Source organism: Ooceraea biroi, chromosome 10, assembly GCF_003672135.1.
Source record: "Ooceraea biroi isolate clonal line C1 chromosome 10, Obir_v5.4, whole genome shotgun sequence".
In the NCBI taxonomy this organism is placed as follows: domain Eukaryota; kingdom Metazoa; phylum Arthropoda; class Insecta; order Hymenoptera; family Formicidae; genus Ooceraea; species Ooceraea biroi.
In genome coordinates this window covers 3,089,861-3,110,149 of record NC_039515.1, presented here as the reverse complement: position 1 = coordinate 3,110,149, position 20,289 = coordinate 3,089,861, and the positions used below count along the sequence as shown (strand labels likewise).

Sequence of the window (20,289 nt, the reverse complement as noted above, 5' to 3'; positions counted from 1 at the left end):
AATTATATATATAACTATAATGTTGAAATATTATATGATATATTAAACATATATTAATGATGACATATTACATATAATTTTCGATATTCTATATACAGGGTGAGGCACCTAAAACAGGCCACTTGAATATCTCGGCTGTTATTAGTGATAGAAAAAAATGTGTCAGACCAAACTTGCATGGTTTCGAGGGACATATAATTTGTTCTAAATAGTTTTTTATTAGGTGGACGCGTCATATGAAGGTCAACTTCGTTTTTTTAAATGGTATGATATGTTTTTTACGTACCATCTAATAGAGCGTTTGAAGATGCGCACATTGATCTACGGGTCAAAATCATTCAAAGTCACTGAAGGCTAAAATTTCTAAGTGCTAGAACTTTTTCATTTCTGAATTTACGGTATTTTCAATAGCAGAGAACTCTAGGCAATATAAAAAATAATGATAACAACAACTCGGAACTTCGCGGAAAAAGAAAAAATTTCTAAGGGCTAGAACTTTTTCATTTCTGAGTTTATAGTATTTTTAATAGCAGAGAACTCCAGGCAATATAAAGTAAATTATTTTCCCTTGCAGTTGGCCTTCAATGACCTTGAATGATTTTGACCCGTAGATCAATGTGCGCATCTTCAAACGCTCTACTAGATGGTACGTAAAAAAACATATCATACCATTTAAAAAACGAAGTTGACCTTCATATGACCTCTACGCGTCCACCTAATAAAAAACTATTTAGAACAAATTATGTGTCCCTCGAAACCATGCAAGTTTGGTCTGACACATTTTTTTCTATCACCAATAACAGCCGAGATATTCAAGTGGCCTGTTTTAGGTGCCTCAACCCTGTATATGTATATATGTATTGAATATTTAATATGGTGATTCTCCGAACAATTTTTAGCGTTAATGTAAAATTACGTAATGTGAAATCAACTTTTTATAAAAATATTAATATTTTTAACGCGTAATGTGTACACACACACACACACACACACAGTATTTGTTACGTAAGCAACATCATTAAACTTGAATGTGAAGTGAACTTGTACGTGATAGACAATAGCAGCTTTCTGTAACAATTTCTATAACAATTTCTTAAGATGATCCTTAATACGAAATTTAATATATTTTATATATATCTTTGCGCGCGCATTTAATAGTTATTATGAACAAATGCTTCAATATTTAAATACTAAAACATTGCAAATAGAGATATGCAAATAGAAATGTAAAGATATTTTAATATAAAAATATTTTGTGTATATGCATATGCATGCGTATACACATGTGTATAAATGTGCGTATGTGTATGTATCGCATGCTAGTGTGCACAATGTACATGTACGTATATTCATGTTTCCATACAAGTACAAATATCTTAATACTGTATTACACATACCGATTTCACTCTTACTTTTCATTTTGTTCTGTCAACCATAATATCAACATAAAGTTCCAATAAGAATTTAATTAGCATATTTCTATTGATCTGAGATTATATCTGATATATTAATGTAAGATATACTTTATCCCGATTATGTTATAATATATTTTTGTATAAATATACTACGTAAATAACAATGAAAGTTTTTATTCTTGTTTTTTGGAAACTTTTTAAAACTCTCTCTCTCTCTTTCTCTCCCCCTCTATTACTTATCTACTACTTTAAGTAGAATTATGAAAAGAGAATTTATATAATAAAATTAGTTTTTTATAACATGCCCATGAAATATGATATGGCAGTTAAATAATATAAAATTTAGTTAAATAAAATAGTTAAATAATGGAATGGTTTAGATTATAATATTGGAAAGATTTAGATGATTAGATGATATAGCAGTTATATAAATATAAATATATATTATATATCTATTATACATTGACCGCAAAACTATGCAAAATAATTACATATCTTATAGCAAAGTTTTTCTAAACTTATTTACTTCTCTGTTTTAGGCTGATTAAAGATTTTGCCTTGTCATTTGATTATTTATTGAACAGTCATGCATTCTCTTTGAGTGATTGCAATAACTAGATTAGATTAGTCTTCACAAGCTTTATCACTCGCAAAAATGAAAAGGGTATCGTCGTTATCGTCAGTATAACTTTTATCGTAATACGCGATACATTATATGATGGAGCTGGAGATATATAAACTTTATACAAGACATTTTGCTGTTATGTGCTACGTTCATCGGTGCATGAGTGTTAAACTTGTACAACTATAGAAAAGTTTCTAATGTAGTGCATAGTGTCCATATTGAACATTGTTTTTTTAATATAATATAGAACAAATTAATATTTTTCTTATTAAATATTGAAAACCTATTTCAAGCCATTTTACTGTAATGTTCTATCGATAACGTTGCGTGTTATATAATAATTAGTAAGTACAGGGTTCATTCATTCTTATCACAAATAAAGTGAAAATTAGTTACATTCTTGAAAGTTTTAATTAAAATTACAGATAACACGTTTCCTTCTAAACTGGGCAACTGACAAGTAATAATTACTGTACTACCGATCAATATAGATAATCAATGTAGATAAGATCTATTGTCCAGGAATCAATTGCATCGAAATGATATTACATAAAGTCAGTAATATTTTGAAATAACTAATATATAATATAAAATATAATATATAATATAAAATAATGCAAGTTTAATGTTTCAGTGAATTAAATGTGTTGTTGTAAATAATTATGAAATGACTCTTAATGTGCATACATGGTAAATGTAAAATCCGCACAATATTTTTTAGATAGATGTGAATCTTTAGTTTAGAATTTTCAGTATACCATCTCATATATTACATCTTGAGTAATTATATAATAATATATTAAAATTTGCGGGGCGATCGATTGTGCAATACCGTTTTACGTTCATTTCTAAAATGTCTGCGAAAGTACCGCCGGATGGAGGATGGGGATGGATCGTTGCCATGGCCGGTGCATTAAACGGTGTAAGTTCATTAACGGTGTAATTAACGTGAATATATCATAACATTAGAAATAAAATGCAGAAAGGTGACGAAAAACGTTATAACACAATATCATCGATCATCAAGATATAAAAAAATCTTTGTCCCCAAAAAAGTCTGACCGAGATTAATTTCCGTGATAATATTTTAGTTATCAACTATTCCGATTATACAAGGTTTCGGATTAGTATTCAAGGATATGTTCGTTACACTTAATCTAACAGCAACAGATACAGCGATTATAATCAATGTGAATCTGGCATTCGGTATGATACTTGGCTTGATTAATGGACCTCTCTTGAAGACTTTCGGCTATAGAAAAATAGCAATAGCGGGAAGTGTAATGAACGCACTTGGGATAACATTAACAGCATTCGCTAACAGTTTTACTCTCCTCATCATTTGTTACGGAATCCTAGCCTGTAAGTGAAGCAAAGTTATTTATTTTATTAATCGTTAATAATATCCTATAAAATTATTAGTTAAAGTAATTTATTATTTGTTTATAAAACACGTTAAATTAAGACACAATTATTTTGATTACTACGATTACAGGATTAATTAAATACACAATTATTTTGATTACTACGATTACAGGTAATAAATATATAATTACCTTTACACCAGTAAAAATAATCTCGATATGTAATTATTAAAATTCAATAATTTTCTCTAATAGGAATTTACGTCTCGTAAATTTTTGTACATATGTCCATGTCCATGAATGAATGACTTTTCTATATTCTTTGTATAGCTGTTGGTATGGCAATGTCAATGGCAGCATTTTCCCTAGCAGTTAACTCTTATTTTACTACAAAACGGAACCGAGCCATAGGCTTCATGATGACCATCATAGGACTAGGTCCGATTCTCATGCCTCAACTAGCATCTCTTTCACTCTCATACTATGGCACTCAGGTATTATGAAAAATATCTTCTTATTAAGATAAATTTCACAGATCCAAATAAAAATTGAAAGTTTTTCCATACTCTCGGAAATAAGATTGTTGTATGCAGCAAAAGCATTTAAAGATAACCTTAATACTGTCAAACAGGAAGTCTAAAATCGTACATTTGCGTTTCGATAAGATCTCGTTTGATATAGATGTACTTTTACTAGATTATATCGATCGTAAAGTTTAATACCTTCTTATACTCTAATAGTTCTTATCAATGTGGGTCAGCATTTGTTTACTTTCTGTTTCTAATTGTATGATTATCATTAAAATGACACATTAATGCCGATCTATGACGTCGAATCGATACGCTTTGATTAATAGTATACGTTTCTTGAAGCTATTTCTTTAATTTTCAAATATTTAATTAAGTTATATAAAAAAGAGAAAAAAAGAGATAATTAGCCTTTTATACATAATTTTAAATTTATGCTTCAATATACAACAAGGATTATCATAAATTTTATTAATGGTTAACGTAATAAAGAATGCATGTAATTCAAGATATATAATATTGAACAGGGAACCGTCTTATTATTAGGCGCTTATAGTTTACATTCGATGGTAGGCTGCTTGTTGCTGCAACCAATTAAATGGCATATGAAAAGTGTTCCCATTTGCGATGATCACTCATCAGAATCAATCAATAAAAGTCCTGAACTTCTAACAACTAAAGAAGGTAATTATACACTGATTAAAAATATATATTTATATATTTTGTATATACGTGCGTAATATATAAAATGCTCTTCGTTAATACTTGATAATTTTTACAATGTATAGAAATATCAAATCATGATGTGGAAGAAAAAATAAATATACATTCTAAAAAAGTAGCAATAAATAATTATCAAAGAACAAGAAAAATAACAACATCCAGCATCGATCATGATGTCGATGTTGCAAGCATTTATGGATTAGATACACCTCCACCTCGAAAGATTTCTATGGATGCCGAAATAAGTGCGTGTGGATAATCGCAATTCTCACTAACTGTTAAATTATGAAGTAACTAATTGTGAAGTCCTTTTAATTGAGAATCGTGTGATATTAAAAACACAAATTTTACATTTCAGACTTGTACAATGTAAAGGACATCGAGATGACAGTAATCAATACGGGATTAAAGAACAACCATACAAATTTGTATGGGAATCTGCAATATTTAAGAAAGCACAATTTAGGTAATTAGACTAAAATAATATTAATTAAATTTTACCGATGTTTATAAACATAATAAAGTTAAACCAACTTCAAATTTGTAACTAATTACGAATATTCTTGCAACTAGCTCTAGCATTCCAACAATCTAACGTTGAAAAAATATTTTCTTATCTTCCTCCTTCTTATACCTGCTTTTCTTTCTCTCTTTCGATAATAATATAAATCTTTATGTATATATCTTTAGCGAGAAGTGTGGATAGTATCAATCTTGGCAGCAGCTTCAAACTTTTTGAAGACTTTGCACCGACAACAAACAAAAAATTGACTTTTATTGACGATAATGATACAAGTCAGAAAGCTTTGGAACAGAATGCATTATTGGAAAAAGAAGAAGATATGGATTCAACCGAAAACAAAATCAGTAATAATGAGTAAGTATAAAAGTATTCAAACTGATTAATAAATAAATAAAAATGAAATATATATTTTATACACACTTCTTCTTATTTTATACATTAATACTAATGTAAAATTACAAAATGGTAACATAAATTATAATTATAAAGAAAGATAAACAGGAAAGAATTTCATATATACAAAATATGTTGTTTTGAAATTTGTGACACAAAATACTTATTTTACAGATCTAAACGCAATTCCATCTTTTACCGAATCGTGCGACAAATATGTAACCTTTACGATTTTGATCTGTTGCGCGATCCAATTTATGTAAACATCATGTTGGGGATGTCGATTGCGATTTTCGCAGAGGCAAATTTCTCGCTGTTAACACCGTTCATTCTTGCTGACATGGATATGAACACAGCGAAAATTGCTACTATCATGAGCGTCATCGCGATAGTCGACCTCATTAGCAGATGCGCGGCTCCTTTTCTAGGAGAATGGTTGCATCAACCGCCTAGAATAATGTACCTGATTAGCCTGAGCCTTCTGATAATTAGCAGAACCTGTAACGTATATTATACATTTATTATCTTTTATTATTATCTTTATTTATTGCCAAACATTTCCATAAAATATAGATTTATAAGATAATGTAAAAATGTATGTAATATGAAAAACAAATATTGATTAATACAGCGGTGATATGAAATTTATTTTGTTTATTTCTGGCACAGCACTGATTTTTACGAATAGCTTCATTTCGATAGTGGCCGTTGCGATCGGTCTAGGATTGGCAAAAGGAATTCGATCGGTGTACATGGTTTTAGTCGTGCCCAATTACGTTCCCATCCAAAAGTTACCTAACGCATCAGGGATTCAGATGTTGACCAATGGAATGATTCTTATGTGTGCCGGACCTGTATTTGGTAAATCACACCAGCTCTTCACTATTTGTTTAATATTTGTTCTAAGTAACGGAAATCTTCTCAGCAAGCACAAACTGTTAACAGTTGCCAAAAAGTTTAAATAAATTGTAACATAGAGAATTAATGTGTTGCAGGTTTAATACGAGACAATACTGGAAATTATACTATTTGTATTATCTTAATTAATTGTGTGACTGCTCTTACGATACTTATCTGGACAGCGGAAATTCTAATCACACGGAGAAAATCTATACAGGAGAAGATGTTGCCTAAAGTAGCTACATGATAATATTAATTAGGTCAAATATATATAGCACATATATATATATAATTTATAATGATATATTTTGTAAATAAATCATTTCCGACAATTTATACTCCGATTAAATTTTATGAAGCTCACTACACACCCAATTTACATATACCTTAGGTGTAAAGTGCAGGTCATATTTAGTAATTCTTAATTTTACGATGTACGAAAGGGAATAAGACATTCTTATACCTTTCTTAAACGACGTGCCAGATTTCCCCGTCAGCACGATCGCAATTAAGGTCGTGTCCTTGTTCGATACCATTTACCGTAGAAATGGATCTAATTACAACGCTAGTCCTCTCGACGACTAAAGTCTTCGAGGCAAGCAACCATACACTGTGCAAAACAATGGAACATCTTTTCCCACTATCTTCCGGCAGGAATTCCCACGTATCGCCATGACGAGTAACGTGTGATCTTCCTGAAGAGACCTGAAGAAGAAGTTCGAAGGTCAATGAAATGTAGATAATACGTACCATCAAGCCGATTTAAAACCATCAGTCTATTTAAAACTGTCACGTACAGTGTCTCTCGCATTAAGTTCTTATTTACTAAGTGTAACGCTTTCATTGTTACAACTATTAAACAATATTTTTGTCATAACATAATAAACTTAATATTAGCATTTCATAAAATCTGGCTTGAAATACGATCGAAGAACGAATACGAAATTCGCGACATAAAGTCTTCTTTTACGATTGAGAAAGCTGATTCGCGGGATATATATGCATATCACGTACGCGTCTATATTAAGATGCAGCAACGCTCAAATGGTCGTGACACTTTTCAGAGAACGTTCAACTTTACGAAATCGGCGAAAGTGACGATCAAACGTGATTGGCAAATGCATAAAAGAGTAATTTAAGCATAAAGGCAAGCTAATATTGAACAATATAACGTACCTGCTATTCTTTACACTAAAACGAGAGAAGTGTGTGTATTTCTTTTATCAAGTCAAATGAGAATATTTAGTATATGGACAGAGCAAATGTACAAAAGTTTAAACTTTATATCGTTTAGAGAAATATAGGACTGTACATATGATATATAAAAGTTTTTTTAGTTTATTTTATTAACTTTTAATACATAAATATATCAACAGTAACATGTAACACAATGTTTATTTTATATATGTACATATATTTTTATTTATTTATTTAATTTATTTATTGTTTATTTGTTTGTTATTTAATTTTGTTATTTACTCATGTAAATTACTCATTAATTTATGTTAAATTAAAATTCATTATTTTGCAGTTAATTGGAACATGACTAGATATAAGAAAAACTCGTTGGAAAGTGTTCGACATGCATAACATATAAACTAAAAAAGATATAAATAAAGGTTGAGTATATAATAGTATACACTTACGCCAATTTGACTTATGAAAGTGCACCAGGACAAAAACGTGTTCGGTTAAAATTCAATTCGGGTAACGCAGATTGATCTGGTCTAAAAATACTCAAAATAATCAGAAGGCAAATTTGAAAAAAAGGAATTTAATTTTTAAAAATACATAATGTTCTAGATGATTTTTTTGTAATTCATTCTCTAATTTAATTCAAATTTGTGAGACGCGATTGAATTGCAAAAGAATTATATAATTCTCGTACATTTTCTGAAATAAATTATTCAAACCATGTTTATCTTATATATAAGAAATTGATATTTTATATATGTATGTAAAAAATGTTTATTTGCGGCAATTTTTATTAATGTACAACTTTGCAAGTCACAATGACAAAATGCAAATGTATGCCGCACTGTCTTTAATTTTCTGTAATTTTTCTCCTTATTTCTTCAGACTTATTAAAAAATACTTATAATAAAACTTATAAAAAAATATATATCCGGATTACAAAGTATGTCATTATCCGGTTCACTGGCCACAATAATCACTTACATATACATGTAAAGTCGATACAGTTCACTCCTTCGCATTAAATAGCACTAAATTCAAAAGTTTATTGAAATGAGGTCGAAAATCTCTATTTTAAAATAATTATTCACACACAATTATTCACGAAAACACACCATCAAAATTACCCGCACACATACAAATTGCGTTGCACATTTTCTACAGATTAACGCATCATCTTCTGGCATGTGATACCTGTAAAAGGAAATCATAATAATTTCGTAAAATTATTTAGACAAAGAATCCAATTCTGAAGATACACTGAAACAATAGTGATACTTGCCCTTGAATGCCCGGTATAGAGCACAGGAATATCCGGAGATTCATTATTCTCGTTATCCTGTTCGCTGTTGTCAAGCGACGCAAACTCCTCATGCTCCATGATGCCCCATAAGGGAACGCTTTCTGGACCCGTGGAAGCCACAGCCAAATTGTTCACAGCCTGTGGCAGCACTTGATAGGCTTTCTCGATCGACTCCAAAATATCAAGTCTGTTTTTTGTCTTCTTAGCGTCAGAAGTTCTTCTTAATTCTTTTGTATTTCTGTCTATTTCTTTCACCGTTTTCTCCTTCTGCTGCTCAACTTGGCTTGATTTGGTGCTGGTTACAATAGGTTGCGGCGTTACCACATAGACTCGTTCTTTGTTCGATGGAGAAATATCCATGGAGAAGCCTTGCCAACTGTCGTCCTTAGTGGATGCGATTGAAGCATCGATAGAACTTTCAGTCGATTTGGAATTTTCTACTACCTTGAATAAAAAATTAATATTAAAGCAAGATAAAACATTATTGCTTATTTTACATTAACACACTTATTTAAAATTTTTCATTCATTACCTGTACTCGTGATTCTTTGTGATTGCTAGCCGAACTCTTGTATTCCTGATCATTAAAGCTGAATCCAGCCAGAGTATATGTTTTAACGTTACTCTCATGGGAGCTGACCACATGATTAATGGGTTCAGTAGTGGTCAAGTATTCGTCAGGAATCTGCTTTGAAGGAAACAGATACGGATTTGCGGAACTAGGCGATACTGTACTAGCAGTTGTACCTTTCGAATATTTCTACATTTGACAAATAAGCGTATTTACATTATCATGTTTGCTATAAATAGGTTAATAATAAATAAATTATAACTTTATGATTAACTTGAGAAATCAAGATAAAAAAAGTAATAATTTAAAAAAATCTTATAATTATGATCTTTGCAATTAAAATTAAATGTCGATTGTTTTCATAACTCATAAACTCATCACTCATAAACAATATCAACTTTAATAAAAATAGAATACAAATTTTTATTTCATCAAGAACTTATTTTATGTTGAAGAACACAAATATTTTTTTCAGGATTTTATATAGATTTTAAGATTTATATTAATAAAATCATATTTATATTAAAAAGATATGATATACCTGTATTGTCCAATTATCGATATTCTTTTGCAATCTATGCACATCTATGGAGTTATTCACTTTAGTACTAATATAGATTGGTTGCTTAGTGACATTCTCTAGTACTGTCGAAGTAGTCGGCCAAGTTTGCGTATTATGAGAGACGTTCGGACGACTAGTCACTCTAATCCTGTTTCTTGATTCTTCACCGACATAATTATCGTGATTGGCTTCGTCTGTATAAGTAATCTTTCGATCGTTATATCGTTGGAACGGAAGTGGTGTGTACTGCGATGTATAAGGAATTATGACCTGCACCTAAATTTTAATTACAAAGATCCAGATTATAGTGAGCATATTGATATAACATTTAAAAATCTTTTAAAATAAATCCTTTTACTCAAGAAATATATAATCGTGTCACCTGTTTATTTCTCTTTACGCTTTGCTGTCTCGTAGATGTCTTGTTTGCGTTTTCCAAATTAGTAATAATAATTTTTAACGTTTCCTTTGCTGTATCATCGTGGGAGTTTACCGCAGTGTTCCAAAACGATTCTCTTCCTGTATTCTTCAAAGTCGTTGACAAGTTACTTGGCCACAAATGTTCCGCTTGGTCAGATGGCGAGATGTAAGAAACATCCTTTCCATGGGAAACCTTAGAATCAAGATTTCCATTGAAATTCTGTGTTACGCTGTCATTAATCTTCGACGTTAAGGAATTAATTATCTGAATGTTATTCGTAGACGAGTAAGATTCTGTCGAAGCAACTTCTTGTCGCGTTCCGTAAAGCCCGTCTCTAGGCGCCAAGGTCGTCCCGGCGGTCTCGGCACTCTCAAAATCTGCGATCGCGTTAGAGGTCGGCGGTATCGAGGACGAGCCCGTCCGACTTTCACCCCCGTATGTGAAATCTAGCAACAGTGACTCCTCGTAATGTACTGGATCTTCGATCTTCACGGAAGATCCGTCTGAAGTACGCAGAGGTGCGTGAGAGTTCTTGATGACGTTGCTGCTGGGGAACAAATGGTCGTGCCCGCGCTCGAAGTTACTCGGCACTTGATCGAGACTAGAAATTCCATAACTGGGAGGATTCTGATCAATTTGACTCGAATTGCTGGGGAGATTACCCAACGGTTCACTTGATCCTGTTACACCGTAAATTTCTTCGCCGTTAAACGAAGGTTGACCAGCGACAGTTGAGTCGCCGAAAGGTGCTTGATGGCTTATGGTGTCAAGTGATTCCTGACGAATCGCGGTGGCGTCGAATCCATGGTGATTCGGTACAGTGTGACCATGAGACACCTGGGTGCTGCTGGAAGATAAATCGTTATGCGCGCCATGATCTTGAACACCGAAATTTTTCAACTCTCCATAGTTTGCATCAGGACTGGTATATTTTAATTCCTGATGGACTGCTCCTAAATTCGACTGACTCGATGGATGAACGGATTGTTCGTATCCATTGCTGGGACTGGGCTCTACATGAAGAAAAGAATCATTCCCCGCAAGTGGACTATCCTCTGACGGTGGTGGTGGTGGGCCACGATATTCCGAGTTCTCGTCAGGGACAGTTTTCACAGGATAATTAAAATTTTCCGCTTCGAAGAGCGGCGGCATCGCTCCAGGATACAAATGCAGATTTGGTATTTGACTAATCAAGGATTCATCCTGTCCATTAGCTGATAATGGCGGCACAAAAGAGAAATCCGGAGCCTGGACTTCCTGCGTAGCGGCTTGATGAACATCATGAGGGACTTCGTGATTAGCAGGCGGCAGGTAATTGTCGTTTAACGATGAAGATTGAGGCGGTGATGTAAATGAGGCGTCTCTTAAATGAGGAAGAGCGTGATGTATCGGCATCCACGGTATCTTGTTGCAAGGATTGCAGCTCTTGCCTTTAGGAGGGAAAACATATGTTGGATTGTTAAAGGAGGCTGAGGGAAGAGGTGGTTTGTCGTAGACCGGAGGTGACGGTTCATTGATTGTGGCGAATGGTGGATTGGGTGAAGTAGGAGGTTGCATAAACTGTGATGATGGGGGATAAGGAACCTCGGGCTGCAAGGGTGGCGGCGACGGTGATGAACCGAAACTAAAAGGATTCAGCCAACTCATTAGCTGCGAAAAATATCCTGGCGCTTCGGTCGGTCGATGGTTCGCCAATCTTCCAGTTCTGATCACTGAGTTAATCATTGGCGGTGGCGGTGGAACGAGATATTCGTTCAAGCTAACTCTACGAACGTGCCGAACATTATCAGGTCCTGCCCAGCCATTTCTGATGGAAGAAGCCGCGCTAGTTGTGCAGATCACCAGCAATAAGAATGGCAAGAACTGAAATAGAAAATTATTGCTTTAAAATTAAAAAAGAAACTTGTTGACATAAGCTTTGTGCAATTAAAATATTACATTATTTAACAAAAAATACTATAATTGTTAAACTATTAACTTTACTTCTAATAAAAAATTTTTGTCAAATCTGCAATTAATGTGCCATAATAACTAAACCACTGAAAAGATAATTAAAAGCAAAAATTTAAGTTTTTAAGTTCTTTGAATATGTCCATCAAATATTTATGATCTAAATTCTCACATTTCCGAATTAATAAGAAATAATTTCGAGCAAATGATGGGAATAAGAGTAAAACAAATGTTTCGTTGTTAAAGTTGTTGGATACGAGCTATCAGCCCTTGTCTGCAATGATAATTGATGTATCATTAAACCGATGAAAGTTTGTACGTATGTACACTTTCCGTAGCAGTCAACGACACGACGAAGAATAAGTGCGCGATAGCGCGAACTGGGTCGCACTATGAGAATCATTCTATGCTGCCGAGGATTATGTATGCCATGCGCAGAAACTGGTCGCCTTCCACCTTGTTATTCCAGAACGGAGAGCACTTGTTGCTCTCAGTTTTCCTCTCCTTAGTCCTGGATACACTTGACTACTTCGTTTTAGCGCGGTAGACACGTTTTACCGCTTCACACTTGCCGCACTACCTGGATTTTTGCACGTACAAAGAAAAGACAATATATTGCCGCGCCGCAAAAACTATTCTGCCGAGAAATGACTGGCAATTGGTTACAACACTGTGTCTGGCACAGTCAGTCGCCACAAATCACACGTTTGTTGCGTCGGTAATTCCATACTCGCTTCGTTATGAAGCTAAACGTTTTTAGATTTCGGTCAAAACTCTTTGCGTATTTTTAATTCGGAGATTGGCTCATCCTCGAGATGAGTGAAAAGCACTCGTAAATGTCATTTGAGGTTCTGAGACTGTTTGACCTATTTAACCGAACGTAGAACCTTGCAATCATCGTCTCCGTGAAGAGATTTCAAGTCAGCCGATCATTAGTAATGGCAAGAGGTCATAAGGCACATAACTGCGATGCCGGTATAAGATCGAGAATGTGCTACTATTTCATTCTATGCAATTGTTATACGAGTTCCTTCCTTCTATCTCTTACTTATTCCATCAACTACATATGTATGTCATCATTTATAATTGTACCGAATAATAGAGAAAGAGAGAGAGATCAGAATTTCAAATATTTTCTTAAGTAATTATAATTCTCTTCTCAATTAATCATATAATTGAAATTAACTTCTTAGTTTTTTATTTTGCTTATGTGTATACCTCTTTCGGAATATTAAAATATTAGAATATAACAATATTTGCGGCACAATATTTGTTCTAAACTAGTATGAATTCAAAAATATAAACTTTTATTGCATAATATATTTATTACATAATATATCACTGGAAAGCCCCATATATTTGATATACATTTTAAGTATATTCAGCATTTTTAATATGATTTACTATGATTACATTTCTACTTTGATTTATATTTAATTACTATTAAAACTATTGATTTAATTCTATCGAATTCGATATGGATTATCCTCCCAGAAAGCAAGACATTGTTACAGGAAAAACCCTCTTTTAGCGGCAGACGGCCGTTAGGAAAACGAACCAAATATCGAAGAAAGGCCGGGAATTGTCGCGATTCGCGACACTCACGGCATCCGCGGCAACTCTGAGATTCTCTCACGTGGATTGAATGCGAGAAGAGCTCCACGTGCTAGTTCTTCACGTACGAGCGCGTGTACGCGCGTCGCCTCTCGTGAGAGAGAACGAGAGTAGTCACGGGTGACCGTGTTTGTCCCGCGAACCGGAAACCGCGTAAGAAAGTGAAGAAACGGAAAAAAGAAGACTGCGAGAGATTCGCGTGTACGCGAACACGTCTCTAATAATGTATCACAGTGTTGCAAACGCACGTAATGCAAATTGTTTCCGATGAGGGTGCATTGCTATATGTTTCATGTACAATATGTAATGCAATTTGCAATGCACCGTCACGTACAGTCTTGTTTAACAATTAAAACAATTCGCTAATTAAAGTAATGACGCGTTTGTTTCATAAATTATACAATAATTAAGATATTATTATTACATTTTAATACATTCCGACAAATTGATTGAATTTTGAAAATTTCAAATTCGAAAAATTCAAATAAAAAATTGTTTGATATAGATGGATATAGGGTGATTCGTTTCATTGCATACATTTTGTTGAAATATTACATCCTCGCCAGAGAACATAATGTACATAATGTAATATGATAATAGTGCTTTTCGAGATGAATATTAATGAGAAGCCGGTGGGCGAATAAGCAGCACAGCAGAGCAAATAACAATGACTCCGCTGTTATGTCAAGAATAGAAGAACAGATCAAAATCTACTAGGAAGTAGTAAGATCCGATTTCTCGAGTCAATATCATTGAGAACATCTGGGCAAGAACATGGATTTGGCACACGGATTCCACGATCGAGTGTTTATGACTGACGAGCGTATCAACTCTCTTCTTCGATCATTTAAATCACCACGTCTGGATGGAAGATTATAGTTCCATCAGGCTGCTGCGATATATTGTGGTCTTGATCACGGTCTTCGCAGATGGAAGGGAAACGGGTCGTAGGTCTCGAAGAAGATGAGAAAACGCGCACGATTCACAGTAGCGTAATGCTATATTGAATGGCAATACTGCATTCCATATCTATAAATATATTTTCAGTAATAATAAATAATAAGCTCTTTAGCTTAGATATTGATAAAATGTGTAAATAAATATATAAAAGCAATTAGAGAAAAATGTTGAAAATAATCCACCTTTACAGCAAAAATTTAGCTTAGATATTACTATTTGTTTCAATTATATAATCTTATATAAATTATTTTACTTGTACAAAGCGTGATATATCTAAACTATGCCAATCATATAATATAATTAACAAACATATTTCGATATATTCATATTTTCTTAATAATTTAGATTTGAGTACAACACAGTACAATTAAATAACAATCAACAACAAGGTAGAAAACAAAACAACTGTTGCATTAAAAATTAAATTTTTATAATTATAAACAATCGATGCAACATCATAACAATACAACAATTAACAACATGTAATGGGACTATGACGTGTTCTAATAAACCAAGTCTGCCGGAAAGCGGCGAAGAATGCAATCGCGCGGAAGCCGCTCGCCGTGCGTCCCATCATTAAGAGCATCTCACGTTGCGGCAAGGAGATTCATTACTAAAACATCCGATTATTAAAATTGATTACGCCACTGCGCTCGTGCGCGTACGAGCCAAGCCGTCGCCGAATGGTGGATACAGCTCCCGCGCATACACGGCGCGGATAATGTAGGTAAGTGGGCTGTGGGTATTACGAGAGTCCGAGACACACAGCGCGCGAGAGGAGATGTAACCGCGCGGGACTGCGCGCGTACAATCTGGCATGCGCACACACGCGCGTGCGCTTTCGTACGAATGCACGCGCGGCAAATGAATGTCAGCGCTAATCGAGACGAACCGTCTCCGATAACGAGGCTGTGCTCTCATTGCTCGGGATAACGTTGCCCGTAATGAAACTGATCATCGCTGATTAGCCGGCGCCGCGTAATTCTGCATGTGCAGAAAAGTCAGATATCCCCGTGAAATCGAGACCGATCGTCAACGAGATCGATATTTAAATGCAATGCACTTGTTTTAATATGTGAAAGCTGCTGAGCTTTCTTCGGCGATCAGCATAACGAAATTATTTCACGGAGGTACGCGGAGGTGCGATGATTGATCCGGGATGCTTAAACAAATATGAATTTTCTTCTTTAGTTGTCTGAAGATTTTTTTGCATTTGCAGTGCGAAAATATAGGGAAAGAGAATGATGTTATATGCTTTTGGAATCTCGATAGTCCTGTGGGAATGGTTGGGTGGAAATCGGGTGATCTTGACGATTTTCTAGAAAAGACGAGCCCCCTAACGGTGCTTCAGCAACGCGGAAGACAATTATGTCTAGGAGCGTCGAGACAGAGAGAGTTAACTATCGTATTTACATCGCAAACTGTTCCAGTTCGACGTATGTCAGAAAAATGTAGCTCGTGTGTGAAACGTATTGACTTCTTAAAATTAAAAATCGTAATGAATTTTGTTGAAACTTATATGACTAAACCTGACAGCAAACTCCTTTGATAAATTATCATGTTGTTTAAAAAGCAATACAATTGAAGGTATTACAAAATATTTAGCCTTTCAGCTTGAATCTTTTTGTTAGAGATTGTAAGTTTTATAAGAAATTGTAATCCGAATGTAATCCGAAAATATAATATTTTATATAATAGTATTTGATTATATATATATATATATATATATATATATATATATATAACATCGATAATGCAATTAATTCTATTAAAAAAGGATATAAAAGAAGAATTTCATAAATTGTACTAGGAAATACGAGCTACATTGTATTGTGTCATGTCATACTGGCATTTACAATGTTACGAAAAGCATGAACAAACTTCCTAACAGACGGAATGAAGTTCCACCTTTGTTTTTTCAATGCAAACAAGTCTGCCAACTAGATACGTGGCTTATTTGTTATATTGTACTTTATGCTGATTAATACTACATCATAATTGAGATATTAATGGTATAATGATATAATGGTATAATCAAAAAATGAACATTACATTTATTTAAATTTGCTTGCACGCTCATCAAGATCAATATTAACATTTTGCTAAACCTAATAAGCTGTGTAAATAAAAAGTATGTCTAAAGAACTTTTTCTTTCCTTCCTCTTCCAAGAAAACAATTTCTCTCATATCTGCGCTGGATTCGCTAAGAACTTTGTGTGTATTTATAGATAAGAATGTTAAACACGTATTCGACTAATATATGAGGTAATATCAATAACACGATTAATAATGTTAAAAGACAAAGAACATTTTAGATATTAATTTTAACTATTATAATAATTGTACAAGATTCCAAAATTCTAAAAAATAAGAATTGAGAGATTAATTCAATTTTATAGTAAAAACTTTTTTTAATAGCTAATTCATATAAACCTCTAACTTAAATTAAAATTTTATTGAAGTCATATTATTTATTTTTACAGTTTTATTTGCGAAAAGTGTTTCATTTTTAATCATGTAACTCGAAATTTATCAGCGTTTCTATATTTTTGTTTAATCGCTTTCTACTTTCTACAAAAAAAATAACACATTTCTTATTTCTTACAGTTTTAAATTAACAATTTTATATAATAATCTTAATGTAAAATCTCACCAAAAAAATAAGATAACCATGGAACTGTTATGTTCCAACACATAATTTTGGAAATCGCAATCAGATGAAACGTGCAAAGCGACACAAACGGAAAGCGACAGATTTAGGTCGTACGAAAGAGTTTCCCTCTTCGACTGGCGCTGTGCCGAATGGTGTAATCGTTCGCCTCGAAAGCGGCATACGTCTTTGTCACTTATTCGTTGTCCTGACGCGCACTATCGACAATTCACAGTCTGCATAAATCAATCGTGACATTCGAAACACAGCGCGGATCGTGCATTAACATACTGTTCCGACAACGCTCTCTTACTAATTAAAGAACGTGATTCTGGGACTATTCTTCCCGTTTCCTTTCATTTTGTAATGCGATTTGTACGAAATCGAATCAATTGGTTAAAAAGATGATAATTTACCGATTGGAAGTAAATAAATTGGAATAAAAATAAAAGCGAGATATCTTGTATAATTTAGAAATAATATTTTACATCTTCTTGTTATTTTTCATGTTATATTACAATTACAAAATCCCTTAATTATAATTTATCGGATGGATCAACTTAAATGTAACAAGTATGCGAAGATTTAAGACCGACTTCATTGACGAAACAATGTTTGACATAAATATGGAAAATTTTCACACGTATATATCATCCATATGCAATATATAATAGATTAAATTGGAAAGTGGTGTACATACGTCTTTTCTGTGTCGTCAACGTTCTCATGATTCTCGACATATCATAATTGTGCAGCTTGCACAATTTCGCGTCGTTATCAATACCACGAATAGGATTGCAGCGCGTTAAAATAATCCATCATTAAGTTAACTAGAGCAATCAAGAAATGCGAGGCCAATCTACATTTTTAGTTAAAAACAGAATTAAATGTGACATTGCTGCAAAACTACAATATTAATATGTAATTATTATTTCTTATCAAAATTTTTCCCATTAATTTCATTAATCACAAAATTTTATGAGATTTTTATAGGATAAACATCAATTGTTTACTATTAATTTGTTATTAACAATTATTATATTATCAAGAATCTTTTCATTTTTCATTATTTTCATGTAGATAATCTATTACCGCCTAAAAATAATTTATTTGTTAATAATTTGATAACAATTTGTTGATTGACGCACGGCATCCATCAAACATGCAATCCACATGTAAAAATTTTCAAACTCCTTCCAACAACAATAACAACTCGACGATCGCCGTCAAACGACCTAAGATAATTTGTTGCAAAATCTTGTTATGATAATAAATGTCTATTATTATCATTACTCACTTTTCGAGCATCCATCTCCTATAATCAGGATCTTCCCATCAAGAACATGTCACAAGATCGCACGCAAAATCAAGTTTACACTTTTCGTCCTGGATGTATCTCCAGAGCAAATCCGAATCCTTGCCAACTTTTAACTTTGTGTCATCGTCATCACAACGCGCGCAGTGCAACCGACGGATGCGACAACTGAATTGAATTCTCTTCCTTCTCCGCGAGAAGGTGAAGGCTGAAGTGGAAGGACGCAGCAGGACCGGGACGGCGTAACCGTCCTCCGCGAAGAAGTTGGAAGTGAAGAAAATGGGAGGGAAGATGCGCACTTGACCAGGGTCAAAGAGAGAGTCCATTGGAGCGTCCTCGAACGAAGTCACTTATATACATTAGCGCTTCTCTCCTTCCTTCCTGGCGCCTCTCTCTCCTTCCCGTTACACTTTTCCCTGGCTTTGAGGCAAGGATTCTTCCTCCATATACATGCAGCCGAGGTTCTGAGTACCTGTGGTCGGGATACCTTGCCCGAGGACGAAGAATTTTCCTACCTGTTCGGAAAACCCTTATTTTATTTATCGGTGATGAATATCAAGAAAAAGTTACCTGAAGACGAGGGTTGCGCGCTGAAACATCGATGTGGATAGAAATCCTTCCTTTGTTCGGACAATGTAGCTCGGATTGCTGTTCCACAAATACCTCATGCTTTTTTATCTAATATATAATATATATAAAATCTTTTATACATTTTGTGATTTTGCATATTAAAATTTGTAGTACATATAAATTATATTAAATTATTATTGAAGCTACTATTAATTTCAATGTTTAATGTGATAAAACAAAATAATAATATTAATGTGGCAGCAATATGGTATAATTTTGATAATGGAGAAAATATTTTTAATGTATACATATAAATTGATTCTTCTTTTATTTAAAATATATGCAAATTGGATGCGCCCAATTGACGGATTACCCCAGTACGCGGCGACCACGCGATATTACGCGCGGACGTTAAACTCTCGGTAAAACTTTCTCGTTGCTTTCTGGTGATTTCGTATTCCGTAGATTCACCCTCGGTTTCCTCGTTGTAAGGCCGTCGCATTGAAAAACTGCACATTCTGTCTCGTCCGACATTTCACCTGAGGAAGAAACGTCGGGGCTGCGCAAACGCCGGCCTTGATTTTGAAGTATCGAAGCGACAGTGTTATATTTCAATCGTATTGTAAGGAAACCTCAGTTTTGATGATTACATAATATAATAGTGATTACATTTTTAGTTATATTTAAATTAGCCATAATACAAAAATCA

General features: G+C 33.7%; 2 protein-coding genes across 5 annotated transcripts; one reads left to right on the top strand and one right to left on the bottom strand.

The window, feature by feature from the left end:
* The first annotated feature begins 2,104 nt into the window (after positions 1 to 2,104).
* Positions 2,105 to 6,786, top strand: LOC105278347 (monocarboxylate transporter 9-like). 4 transcript variants are annotated; one of them, XM_026973148.1, is made up of 13 exons: positions 2,109 to 2,384; positions 2,466 to 2,594; positions 2,675 to 2,730; positions 2,794 to 2,962; positions 3,132 to 3,402; positions 3,735 to 3,898; positions 4,459 to 4,615; positions 4,720 to 4,899; positions 5,013 to 5,120; positions 5,345 to 5,531; positions 5,745 to 6,070; positions 6,240 to 6,431; positions 6,566 to 6,786. In XM_026973148.1, exons 4-13 carry the CDS (start codon positions 2,894 to 2,896, stop codon positions 6,715 to 6,717), a joined length of 1,806 nt encoding a protein of 601 aa, XP_026828949.1. In that variant the 5' UTR covers positions 2,109 to 2,384; positions 2,466 to 2,594; positions 2,675 to 2,730; positions 2,794 to 2,893; the 3' UTR covers positions 6,718 to 6,786. The 4 variants fall into 4 exon arrangements, with proteins under 4 accessions (XP_026828950.1, XP_026828949.1, XP_026828948.1 ...); XM_026973147.1 differs by having other exon boundaries at positions 2,675 to 2,962; XM_026973149.1 differs by lacking the exon at positions 6,566 to 6,786 and having other exon boundaries at positions 2,105 to 2,384; positions 2,675 to 2,962; positions 5,745 to 6,075; positions 6,240 to 6,325.
* A 2,051-nt stretch (positions 6,787 to 8,837) lies between these two features.
* LOC105278348 lies at positions 8,838 to 20,097 on the bottom strand. The gene is made up of 6 exons (XM_026973301.1): positions 19,954 to 20,097; positions 10,483 to 12,384; positions 10,080 to 10,376; positions 9,500 to 9,727; positions 8,947 to 9,411; positions 8,838 to 8,858 (listed from the first exon to the last, which is right to left on the bottom strand). Exons 1-6 carry the CDS (start codon positions 20,095 to 20,097, stop codon positions 8,838 to 8,840), a joined length of 3,057 nt encoding a protein of 1,018 aa, XP_026829102.1.
* Positions 20,098 to 20,289: the final 192 nt, after the last annotated feature.